This window comes from Penicillium digitatum, chromosome 6 (assembly GCF_016767815.1).
Source record: "Penicillium digitatum chromosome 6, complete sequence".
Classification (NCBI taxonomy): Eukaryota; Fungi; Ascomycota; class Eurotiomycetes; order Eurotiales; family Aspergillaceae; genus Penicillium; species Penicillium digitatum.
In genome coordinates, this window is record NC_089389.1 from 655,135 (window position 1) to 667,448 (window position 12,314).

The following is a 12,314-nucleotide window of genomic DNA, read 5'->3' on the forward strand; positions in this document are numbered from 1 at the left end:
GGCCACAGCCAATATTGTAGACGTGATGGTGAGAGGAATGCCGAGACCAAGAGGTAGCCCAATAGCAAGTCCCCAGTTGATAGCTGGTGGACTGTTGTTGTGACAATTGTCAACCTTAGTGGAAAGGGCCTGATACGTTAAGTTCAGATTATGCACCTCTGCGTCGAGGAGGTCGTAAAACTTGGTAGGTAGAGCTTCGACTTCTCCTTTAGAGTGACCGGTCACCGCATAACATTGATCCAGCTGTGTGCAAAGAACTTTGAGATCCGCGCGCAATCGACCGTTCTCTGCATGGACACGACGCAGCCTGGACCCCAAGCAGTTTGTTGAACTACTGGAGCTCACAAGCTTCTACTCGCGGGTCTGCACGAGATAACTCACTCATTTGTATCCTCAACAAAGTCTCTTGGCACCCGCCAATCACACACCTGGACCCCCCGGGACCCTCACCTCCATGATGGCCGGCTCACACGTCGGAGACAGCCGTCACCAACTGGCTACTCAGCCCTCGCATTTACGAATGCATGAACTGCAATCTGTGTAGAAGGATCTTTGTATAATAGAAACCATAGCGTTGCACGTCCCAATACCCCATGGGAGGTCGCGGGAGCAAACGAAAGCTTGCTCCCTGCCGGACGTTAATTAAATCTACCTACCCATCTGCATGGACACGATCAACCTCTCTAGAAAGAAATTGGGCGTCTGGGTTCGATCCTCCGTTTTTTACATAATTGCGATGGAACCTCCTCGTTTTGATAACATTAATTTCAATGCTAAATTTCTCGCAACAAGACTGCAGCTCGTGAATTACCTTGGCATGGTTGTTGATAACAACCTCGATATCAGATGAGAACGTGATACCCATCTTGCTGACGCGGGAATTCAAAGTTGGCGCAAAAAATCCGACAAAAAATGAATCCGGTCCGCAAATATCATGGCAAGATCAACAATTGGCGCTTACACTCTTGAGTATCATTGAAGAAATTAGATCGTTTTATCTACGGCCCGGACCTCTTCACAACCCTTTTCACCCACATCGACGTAAATGACACCATGAAGCATGTGGTAGCATGTTTGGTGCTGTATTTTTCACGTAGCTACCTGGACACAGCATATGCACTCACCCAAGAAGTAGTGATATATGCATAACCCCCCTTCAGGAACATATAAGATCCCTAGTTATGCAAAAAAAATCTCTGTGCTAGTTGTGCTTTTTATCATTAAACTATTACAATGTCACAATGAGGCCCCTTGCAGTCCACCGGTGGCGGTGGAGCGCTTACTCAGCATAACACCCCGGACCGAAGTGGCTTTTCCGTATCGTTGTTGACTCGAGACCACAATCGCATTTTGTTTTGCTTGGTGGCCTCGGGAAAACAGACACTGTGGCTGGTTTTCCTCAGTAGTCAACTTCTAGCGTTGCAGGATCCAGGCTCCCCCGCATATGAGCAAACCTCCCCCACAAAAAAAAACATCATAAACGCGCAACATCAACACTGGACCGATACATGACGTCTTTGTTGACCTGTACGGTTTCGAATCTCGCTACGAACCACTCCGAAACGATCAAAGGCGATTTAGCTGCACCCTCCCCCACGCTTATTCCCCTGCGACGGACCTTCAAGCCGCGCTCCTAGCGGAGTTCGCGCATCGGTGTACCCCTGTCACCACTTGCATCCCACTTCCGCACTCCGGCTTCCACAAAGGTTCTTTGTTGACGAGTATCTCCCGTGCATGGGTTAGAGAGTAAAGATGGCTCCAGGTGGCGGTGGAAATATTAAGGTGGTGGTGCGGGTGCGGCCTTTCAACAGTCGAGGTGAGTGGATATTGACGGGATGGTCTCCCGTGGACCCTACGCTAACCTGTCTGCCTTTGTACAGAGATCGAGCGAGGCGCAAAATGTATTGTGTCGATGGAAGGCTCCCAGACCGTGCTCACCCCTCCACCCGGCGCAGAGGAAAAATCACGGAAGGGCGGGAAGGGTGTTATTGAAGGGAATAAGGTCTTCGCATTTGACCGATCATACTGGTCTTTTGATAAGAACTCATCAAACTTCGCCGACCAAAATGACCTCTTCAACGATCTCGGTTCTCCGCTTCTGGACAATGCCTTTGGGGGTTACAACAATTGTATCTTCGCTTATGGCCAGACAGGTTCGGGAAAATCGTACTCCATGATGGGCTATGGCAAAGAATACGGTGTGATTCCACGGATTTGCCAGTCTATGTTTGAGCGCATAAATGCGATCCAGGCCGACAAGTTATTAAATTGCACTGTTGAGGTGTCGTACCTTGAAATCTATAACGAGCGGGTCCGTGATTTGCTCAACCCGTCAAACAAAGGCAACCTGAAAGTCCGTGAGCATCCGTCGACAGGTCCTTATGTTGAAGATCTGGCCAAACTTGTCGTCAGCTCTTTCGAAGAAATCGAGAACCTGATGGACGAAGGTAACAAGGCTCGAACGGTTGCGGCGACTAACATGAACGAAACCTCAAGTCGATCGCATGCCGTTTTCACCTTGACTCTGACTCAAAAGAGACACGATCAAGAGACTTCGATGGATACCGAGAAAGTGTCGAAAATTAGTTTAGTTGATTTGGCTGGTTCAGAAAGAGCCAACTCTACTGGAGCTACCGGCGCGCGATTGAAGGAGGGAGCGGAGATCAATCGTTCATTGTCAACGCTTGGTCGTGTCATTGCTGCGCTTGCTGATGTCTCTGCTGGCAAGACCGCTGCCGGAAAGAAGAAGAATGCATCCATGGTACCATATCGTGATTCAATTCTAACCTGGCTGCTGAAGGACTCTTTGGGTGGAAATTCCATGACTTCCATGATTGCTGCAATCTCTCCTGCAGATATCAACTTTGACGAAACTCTTGGTACTCTGCGATACGCCGACTCGGCGAAACGAATCAAGAACCACGCTGTTGTAAATGAAGATCCGAATGCACGCATGATCCGCGAACTCAAGGAGGAACTCGCACAGCTCCGATCAAAGCTTGGAGGGGGAGTGGGACCGGGAGGAGCAGCTGGCGCAGTAGGTGCTGTTCCCCAGGAGTACTATCCCCCGGATACACCGCTGGAGAAACAGATGGTCTCCATCCAACAGCCGGACGGAAGTGTCACGCAGGTCAGCAAGGCAGAGATTGTAGAACAACTCAATCAAAGTGAGAAGCTCTATAAAGATCTCAACCAGACTTGGGAAGAGAAGCTGCAGAATACAGAACTTATACACAAGGAGCGCGAAGCAGCTTTGGAGGAGTTGGGAATCAACATCGAAAAGGGCTTCATTGGAATGAGTACACCAAAGAAAATGCCCCATTTGGTCAACCTCAGCGATGATCCCCTTCTTGCGGAATGTTTGGTTTACAACATCAAACCGGGCACCACCACGGTTGGTCATATGGATCAAGGCCAAACCGTGGAAATCCGATTGAATGGATCCAAGATCCTTGAGAAACACTGTACGTTCGAGAATGCGGATAATGTTGTGACCATTGTACCCGCCGAAGGTGCGGCTATTATGGTGAACGGCATGCGGGTTAACAAGCCCACACGACTCAAGAGTGGTTTCCGAATTATCCTCGGCGATTTTCATATTTTCCGTTTCAACCATCCCCAAGAGGCTAGAGCTGAGAGGGTCGAGCAGAGCTTACTCCGCCATTCAGTTACCACAAGCCAGCTTGGATCGCCGGCGCCGAACAAAACACATGATCGAAGTCTGAGCAAGGCAGGATCTGACATGGATGGCGATTCATATAGGGCAGATTCACCTATGCCCTCGCAGCGTAGCCGTGAGTCAGACTGGTTTTTAGCACGTAGAGAAGCCGTCAGTGCTATGGTTGGACCTGACCACATCTCCAATTTGCCCGATGATGAATTGGATACACTTTTAGAGGATGTGCAGAAGGTTCGAGCCGAACGCCGGGGACTTCCCGAAGAAGAAGATTCCGACTCCATCAGCTCCTTCCCGATTAGGGACAAATACATGTCCAACAGCACCCTCGACAACTATTCCCTGGACACCGCTATCACCATGCCAAGCACGCCCCGACAAAATGACGACGATGAAGTTAATGGCGCCGCATCACTTAGCCAGACTCGTCAAGATGTGCAGCGGCAGCTAGATCGTCGCAAGGAAGAGTTCCAAGAAAGACTTAAGACCGTGGGAGCTTCGTCTGATCTAGACTCACCGGAGCTACGGACTGAGAAAGAGCGAATGGAGTACGCCCTGCGGACAGCCAAGGAAGAATTCGAAGAGCAACTGCGCAAACAAAAGGAGACATTTGAGACCCACATCCGAGATATGGGCAAGCAAGTTCCGCAAATTTTCGAAAATGGCTTCGCCAAGTTGGATGAACGTGAACTCGAGGTCGCGCGCTCAGTGTACAAGCATTGGTCCCAGCGAAATTACGTCCGAATGGCTGAGAAGATTTTGCAATATGCCTCCCTTCTTAAAGAGGCGCAGATCATGAGCCATATCATGGAAAAGCATGTGGTCTTCCAGTTCGCCATTGTCGACCACGGTCACAACATGGAATCCTCTTATGATCTCGTGCTTAACGGGATCTCTGGCGATGATGACATACTGCTTGATGAGGCCAAGAAGCCTTGTGTTGGTGTTCGAGTCATCGACTTCAAGCAGTGCGTGATTCACTTGTGGTCAATTGAAAAGCTCCAGCGTCGAGTTCAAGCCATGCGGCAATTGCACCAATACATCGACCGTCCCGACTACATCCAACACTTCAAACTCGACAACCCATTCTCTGAACCTTGCTCACCCCAGTATTCTCTTATCGGCGATGCCGACATCCCATTAACGGCCGTTTTTGAAACTCGCGTCCAAGACTTTTCCGTTGAGATTACCTCGCCATATACCCAGAGCGTCATCGGAATCGTTCGTCTCTCCCTCGAACCATCCTCTGCGCAGGCGCCCTCTTCAACCCTGAAATTTAACGTTGTCATGCGGGACATGATCGGGTTCGCGGAGTGGGAAGGTTCTGACGTGCATGCGCAGTTATTTGTCCCAGGTATCTCAGAGGAAGGAGGTGCAACCACGACTCAAATGATCAAAGGATTTGAGGAAGGTCCGGTTCGATTCGAAAGTGTGCATAGCATGAGCTTGCCGCTATCAAGTCCACGAACAGCCGCATTGAAAGTCTGTGTTTATGCTGGTGTGACATCGCTTCATCTCGATAAGCTTCTTAGTTGGGATGACATGCGTGACTCGGCGGAGCCTTTACCGCAGAAGCGAACTGCCCCTCGAATTGCGGAATCAGAATATTACTCAGAAGAACGTCATGACGTCTTTGCGAGAATTCAAATACTCGAAATGGCAGAATCTGGTGAATACCTCCCCGTGGAGGTTGTTCAGAGCAGCAGTCTTGATGCTGGAACGTCCCAGCTTCATCAAGGATTGCAACGCCGTATATCAGTCAACATCACGTACAGCTCAACGGAAACTCTCCCATGGGATGATATCAACAACATTCGCGTTGGCTCTGTCCGCCTACTCGATCCCTGGGGCAAGATCCCAGATCAGGACTTCCAGACTCCTGACGTTCCCTTAAAGTTCGTACAAAAGCCAACAGTCAAGGAAAATGCTGACGGAACTTCTCACGTCACAATTGTCGGCCAGTGGGACTCAAGTCTACATGGGTCTCTGTTGCTTGACCGAGTGACGGCAGAAAAGTATCGGGTCCAGGTGACTGTCCGTTGGGATCTTGTATCCAGTCGCTTACAGAACCCGGTTGTTTTCGAGGCAGACCAGACAATTCAGATCCAAGGTCGCACCTATGTCCGTCAGCAGTCGATGTTCAAACAATTCTGGAATTCGATTCGTGTTGTGCACTCGACAACCCGCATGTACTCGTTGGTCATTCGACCCATTTCCGCCAAGCGTGCCGCTGATCTGTGGCGTATGAACACACAAAATGACTATGTGAAAGGCGAGGAACTTTTAAACGCTTGGGCCCCTCGAAAGGTTTCTCTGGTTCGAGACTACATAGCCAACCGCAAGCGCCGGCAGCGCGTAGCCGAGCTTCATGCTGCCCGAGGCGCTCTCAGCGCGGGCTGTCTGATTCCATCGCTGCCTCGTAGTGGAAGGTCGACTCCAATGCGGGGCGCCGATCTCAATGAGCGCAAATCCAAACTTCTACGGAAGTACCTTGACCTGTGGTCGCTCAAGCAGGACCCAACAGAGGCGATCCTCGTCCGGAGTAATACCGAGCCCCCTACGGACGGAGCGGCGCACCATAGAAATTCTGATCCCAACGGCCTCTCCGACAAACACTCCCTCAAACCTCGTTTCACAGCTACCATCCAAACTCTCCCCAAAGCCCCCGACGCCTTAAAAACGGGGTATGTGCTTACGCCCGATGATACTAACAACGTTTGGGTGCGTCGTTTCGTGGAGCTCCGCCGGCCGTACCTCCATATCTACTCGGTACCAGAGGGAGACGAGATCAACGCCATCAACCTCCGCAATGCGCGTGTCGACCATGCGCCCGACTTCGCAAGACTGCTCGACGGGCCAGGAGTTGGTGCCGACGGTTCACTGTCCGCCAAGGGACGACCGAATGTGTTCGCAGTCTATGGAACCCAGAACACTTTCCTTTTTGCGACTCGCACGGAGGCACAGAAGGTGGAATGGATCTTGAAGATAGATGAGAGCTACTTCAACAGCAACAGCCCCAGAGCCCCCCTGAATGGCGACTTATAACTCTTATTGGAATTTCCAGCTAGGCGCGCGCGGGCCCATACTCAAGCTTCAGCTTTGGGGCCTCCCTTCATTTCTTATGATATTACGGGTCTAAGTCTACCTTTTACCTTCTACTTTATTCTTTCGTTTTCCCATTTGCTTTCATGACCCGCTGAGATACCCCTTGAACATATCGACTCGCTGTGGCAATTTCCCTCTTATGTACATTATCTTCCGATATAGTTGGGACCATAGATTCGACTGTGCACAGTTTCTTCCACTTTGGTAAAGAGTTTTGATGTAGTTTGGCCTGTATTTGTACGTGATAGAATAGGACTTTATAGTCAATCTAACTACCTAGTTAAATTCAACCAGCCGTAAACTCTACTGTCTATATCTTTCCCTTCTGTCATTAAATGCCGACTATAAGAGGAATCCAGATTCACGCACCAACCATGTGCGTAGCTGAGGCGTTGCCATGGAAACAATCAGAGCTGACACAAGTGACATCAACCCACGAAATATCAGGTCTTCACCTCATAGACTGAAATTATCGATGATGATTTAATTAGAGCCTTGAATCAATCAATAGGGCAGAACTGGAATTTTTCCAGAAACAATGCTTACTCAACGCCCTTCGTTCCGCTACCTGGCCACCGGCGCTGTGGTATCTCTAATTATCCTTGCATTCCTCATCCTCGGCACACATACACCCTCGCTCTCATCACAATATAATGTAAAGACGCAATCCCGACAGCAATATTGTACCCCGCCTGTGAACTCTTCCGCAGGCTGGGAGTTTGTCGTTGAGCGCGATGCAAGCAACCATGGTCTCTCCGAGGACCAGTGTCGCATTGCTTTCCCAAAGCTATTTGTTGAGATTGACAAGTCATCTACACTGAGAGAAAATAAGCATGTTTCATACAAGGAACTCGATTCCAGGACAGTGGATGATGCCATGGTGCGGGGCATTATTGATCGAGGAGAGGTGGGTGAAACAATCACCCTCGTGGATTCGAGAACACCTGAATCTAACCCATTCCGTTCAGTTGTACATTGTCGACTATGCCCCTATGCCCATGACAGCATCTCGAGCACGTGCAACCCTAAGCTCCCTCCACCGCGCCCTGACAGCATTCCCAGACCGTCACCTCCTACCCAGCATCGAGTTCATCTTCACCACAGAAGACTTCGCAGAAGACACAACCGCCCCAAGTCCCATCTGGGCCTACTCAAAACGCGACTCAGATACCTCTGTCTGGCTAATGCCTGATTTCGGCTACTGGGCCTGGCCAGAGGTACATATCGGGCCGTACCACGAAGTGCGGCGCCGCATTGCTGCAATCGACGACGGCGAGACTGCTGCAGACGGTACATTTATGCCAGGCCTACAATTCCAGGAGAAAAAAAAGCAGCTCGTGTGGCGAGGCAGTCTGGCGACCAACCCGCCTGTCCGAAGCAAGCTGCTCAAGTCTGCGTTGGGTCGTAGCTGGGCCAGCGTGCGTGTCATTGACTGGGATGACCAGGATGACATCCGCTTCAATCTTCTGCCTATTGAAGACCACTGCCGGTACATGTTCCTCGCGCACACCGAGGGCAGGAGCTTTTCTGGTCGGGGGAAGTATCTTCTGAACTGTCGTTCCGTTGTCATCTCACATGCTCTTGAATGGCGCGAGGCTCATCATGCAGCACTGGTGTCAACTGGTCCCGACGCAAACTATATTGAGGTTGATCGAGATTGGTCTGATCTATCGCGCAAGATCGATTATCTTATAGATAACCCGGAGATTGCGGAGCGTATTGCTAATAATGCAGTGCGCACTTTCCGTGATCGGTACCTTACTCCTGCTGCTGAGTCGTGCTATTGGCGTCAGTTGGTTCGGCAGTACTCTGCAGCTTGTGATTTCGAGCCCGTATTGTTCTCGACGGGCCGGGATGGTAAGACACAGCCTCGGGGCGTTCCATATGATACTTGGTTGCTTATGCATTGATAAGCTCTCAATCAGTTGGGCTTGTTATGATTGTGCTTTTATTACATCTTAGTGTTTTGCTTTTGCGATATTCCCGGTTGGCCTTGATGGTGATGACCCTTGTATTTTTCCAATTTGTGCTTCCGTACATGAGATAATTTTCTCTATCATACAAAGGAAGTTTCCTTATATTCTCAAGGACGGAACAATGGTCGACCCGCCATATCGGGCGTCGTTGATGCGGATATTTCTATGCCCTTCTCTGTATGCGAGGATCCTTTGAAGACCACTCTTCAACCCTCTTTTCACTCACACTCCCTGGTAAATGAACACTGTGTCTTTAATTATAGTGGTACTTTGATAAATGGCACTTCTATGGAAAGGTTGTGCCCTAAAGGAACTAGCCCACTTTGGCGATAGCGATTCCTGGCGTTGCTTTTACCTGCAGATAACCGTCCATCAATCAGTGCATGAGACAGAGTTGCTTAAGCTTATTTGCATTAGACAGAGGGAAAGATTTTCGATTCATTTTCAGCCAATCTTACTTGAAAAAAATGAGCGCAAGCTTGCATAAATTCAAGATCTCGCAGCTTGATATCTCGCGGAGTGAAATGTGGCAAGAACATCTTTTGGAGTACTGAGGGTTGATCGTGGGATCCTTAGCATACTTTGGTAAGTGGAAGCCCACGAATGATGCCAAGCACTCACTAGTCCAGGGGAGGGATTGACACAGTGACAATTAATGGAATTGAATGCTTTTTTCATAGTTCAAAACGCCGTTTTGCCCTGGCAACCAAGCGACTTGTAGTGACTGGGATGAGAATAATGTCATCCCTCTCTCAATTCGGAAACTGAACATTCAAGAAATATGCCGCAAAAGTCGTGGTGGAACTAGTTGAGTGCCTACAAGTTCACGCCCGCACTTCCGCAAACAGTGCAAGTCTCTTGAAGCTTGCGAGATTTTTTTGCTCTCTAATATGAGACAAGTTTTAAGCCTCAAAGTGGACTATTTGTGGGGGCCGCACGGATTGAAACTGAGCCCAAGCTCCGTAGGCCTGGTCGCCGATGCAAGACTTACATAGCTATGCTGTATATAGGGGCAAATCAGCGACGATGGAGATGTTTCAGGTAGTACAGTCGAACCCCGTTAATCTCGAAGGATTGTCGGAGAGACCCCGACAAGTGAAGGATCTTGGCATTTTGGGTTGTGTAATATATTATTTCTGCACTACATGATTTTGTCTGAGGGGCGTTTCAACCCAGAATCCTAGCTTAAAGGTGAAAGATAGTGTTAGCCCAGTAGAACTTATAGAGTGAAGTTGATAATGTGGGTGGTAGCAGGAAAGGTTGCAAGCTTATTTAGGAAGCCTTGGCGATATTCACTATTAAAATGCCAAGTCCATGGGATCTACTTCGTATTAACGGCACATTTAAGATTATTCTGATGAGGCACTTGCATCTCTGATAAATGTGCCTTGCATAACATGTCGAATTCTGTTTTGCTAAGCCCTGATACCAATTCTCACGTGACTGCTACCTTGCTCCGAATATTTTTGGCACAAATTCTTCTTGCCTTTGAGAATGGGCCCATCTTCAGAGTTGCTACTCAAAGGAAGGCGGGAGGATCCAGATCAGCACCAAAAAATAGCCAAAAGAATGATTGATCGCATCAGAAAGTCGGAGATGCCAAACAGAAAAACAGACTCGCGTAAATTGCTTCAAGAGACGTCAGTGGGCCATTCTGTCGAAGTGTGTTTTGAGCAAACCCGCACCCAATCACGAATTGTGTTGAGCTGGCTGCGGTTCAAACATCAGATCGTGGCATGTCTTCCCTAACTACTCCGTACCTACCCACAGCATGTATGCAGAAAGATACCCACTCTCCAAGATTGGGTTGAAATAAACATCGTTGATCCATGGATCGGTCATCTTGTCACGTTTTCGCTGACTTAATGCCTGATGCCGGGGAAAGGGGTAACGTCGCCTTTTTTTTTTTTATTGCCAGTATTCTAACTGTCTGATCTTAGGTTTAGCCTGGGCTAAGCCAAGTTACACTCATTACAGCCGTGATGCATTTCCTCTCATTTGCTTGTTCCTATGCCCGTGGCTGAATTTTTCAACATCGCTGTTTTCATTTGAGACGAAGTTTAGCCGCCTCAAAATTCCGGCTGTAAGCTTCTTGGTTTAAATATCTCATAAGTTGGGGGGTTCAAGCTGGTGGAAGGATTCAGCAATTTAGTTGAGGATGTGATGAGCTACCGCTAAGACTTGATCGGAAAGGAATCGTGGTCTGTGTATGGAGCATGATTAATTAGTGCAATTTGGACAGGTGAGAATGGATTTAATTGTTCACCGGCCAAATTGAATTTAAGACATCCGGGACATGAAACTGTTCAGAAACACCCGTCGACGCCCCACATCCTCCCAACAACATAAAAGGAAGCTTTTCCTCAAGAAAAACCACCTGTCACAAAGCAACACCTTCCAATTTGTTCGTCTCTCCTACTGCCAACGATATCAGATCCTTCATCATGGTCTCTTTCTCAAGCCTCTTTGTGGCTGCCTGTGCTGCTGTGACTGCCTTTGCGCTTCCCAGCGAGTTGGAAAAGCGAGCGATCACCACGAGCCAGCAAGGGACTAGCAATGGCTACTTCTATTCTTTCTGGACCAATGGAGGGGGAAGTGTCTCCTACAACAACGGTGCTTCAGGTGAATACAGTGTCAGCTGGTCCAACTGTGGATCTTTCACCTCTGGCAAGGGTTGGGCTACCGGAAGCTCCCGGTAAGTCGAGTAAGCCTCCTTTTCTCGTCGTAGAATGCTGACCAGTGCATCATGTCAGAAACATCAACTTTTCCGGCTCTTTCAAGCCATCTGGAAATGCTTACCTCGCTGTCTACGGGTGGACTACTAGCCCCCTCGTTGAATATTACATCATGGAAAACTATGGCGACTACAACCCCGGCAGAAGCATGACCTTTAAGGGAACCGTGACCAGTGATGGATCTGTCTACGATATCTACACCCACCAGCAGGTGAACCAACCCTCAATCTCAGGAACTGCGACCTTCGAACAGTATTGGTCCATCCGCCGGACCAAGCGCTCCAGCGGAACAGTTACCACTGCCAACCACTTCAAGGCTTGGGCCTCACACGGAATGTATCTTGGCTCGCACAACTACCAGATTGTCAGCACTGAGGGATACCAGAGCAGTGGGTCCTCCGACATCACTGTCTCTTAAGCGTGTTAAAGCCCTGCTGTGACTTCACGCGAAATGTCTACTTGTTTTTGGCAGAATTTGATTGTGATGGACCTAATTAATCTCCATGGAGCAAATTTGTGTACCGATATATTTCCTAGCATCTGGGTCATTTAGGCCTTTAACTCATTAGCCTTCTTTTCAAATAGTTCGGATTTTTTTGGGTTGTCTTCCTGTGTGTCTTTTCGAATTTTCAAAAAGGGGGAAAAAGGCAAAAACCGCATACAGGGCCTATCAATGTACGGCAGGACTTTTTCCCTCTTTTGTCGGCGAGTTTCTTTCTGGTCCATTTGTGGTGAAATTGAGGGAGGGTGGCCCCCGGCGGGTCCTCGGGGGGCTTGAGAAGTCTTTCAGGGCACGGAAGGAATGTTTCAATATAGTTGGTC

General features: G+C 49.0%; 3 protein-coding genes across 3 annotated transcripts; all 3 read left to right on the plus strand.

The window, feature by feature from the left end:
* Positions 1-1,752: 1,752 nt before the first annotated feature.
* Pdw03_5262 (Kinesin family protein) lies at positions 1,753-6,721 on the plus strand (the record flags this gene model as incomplete). Its single annotated transcript, XM_014683557.1, has 2 exons — positions 1,753-1,816; positions 1,881-6,721. The coding sequence occupies 2 exons, from the start codon at positions 1,753-1,755 to the stop codon at positions 6,719-6,721; spliced, it is 4,905 nt and encodes a 1,634-aa protein (XP_014539043.1).
* Positions 6,722-7,319: 598 nt separating this feature from the next.
* On the plus strand, positions 7,320-8,691 carry Pdw03_5263 (Lipopolysaccharide-modifying protein; the record flags this gene model as incomplete). Its single annotated transcript, XM_014683556.1, has 2 exons — positions 7,320-7,688; positions 7,750-8,691. The coding sequence occupies 2 exons, from the start codon at positions 7,320-7,322 to the stop codon at positions 8,689-8,691; spliced, it is 1,311 nt and encodes a 436-aa protein (XP_014539042.1).
* Positions 8,692-11,201: 2,510 nt separating this feature from the next.
* On the plus strand, positions 11,202-11,910 carry Pdw03_5264 (Endo-1,4-beta-xylanase; the record flags this gene model as incomplete). Its single annotated transcript, XM_014683555.1, has 2 exons — positions 11,202-11,452; positions 11,511-11,910. 2 exons carry the CDS (start codon positions 11,202-11,204, stop codon positions 11,908-11,910), a joined length of 651 nt encoding a protein of 216 aa, XP_014539041.1.
* Between the last annotated feature and the right edge of the window lie 404 nt (positions 11,911-12,314).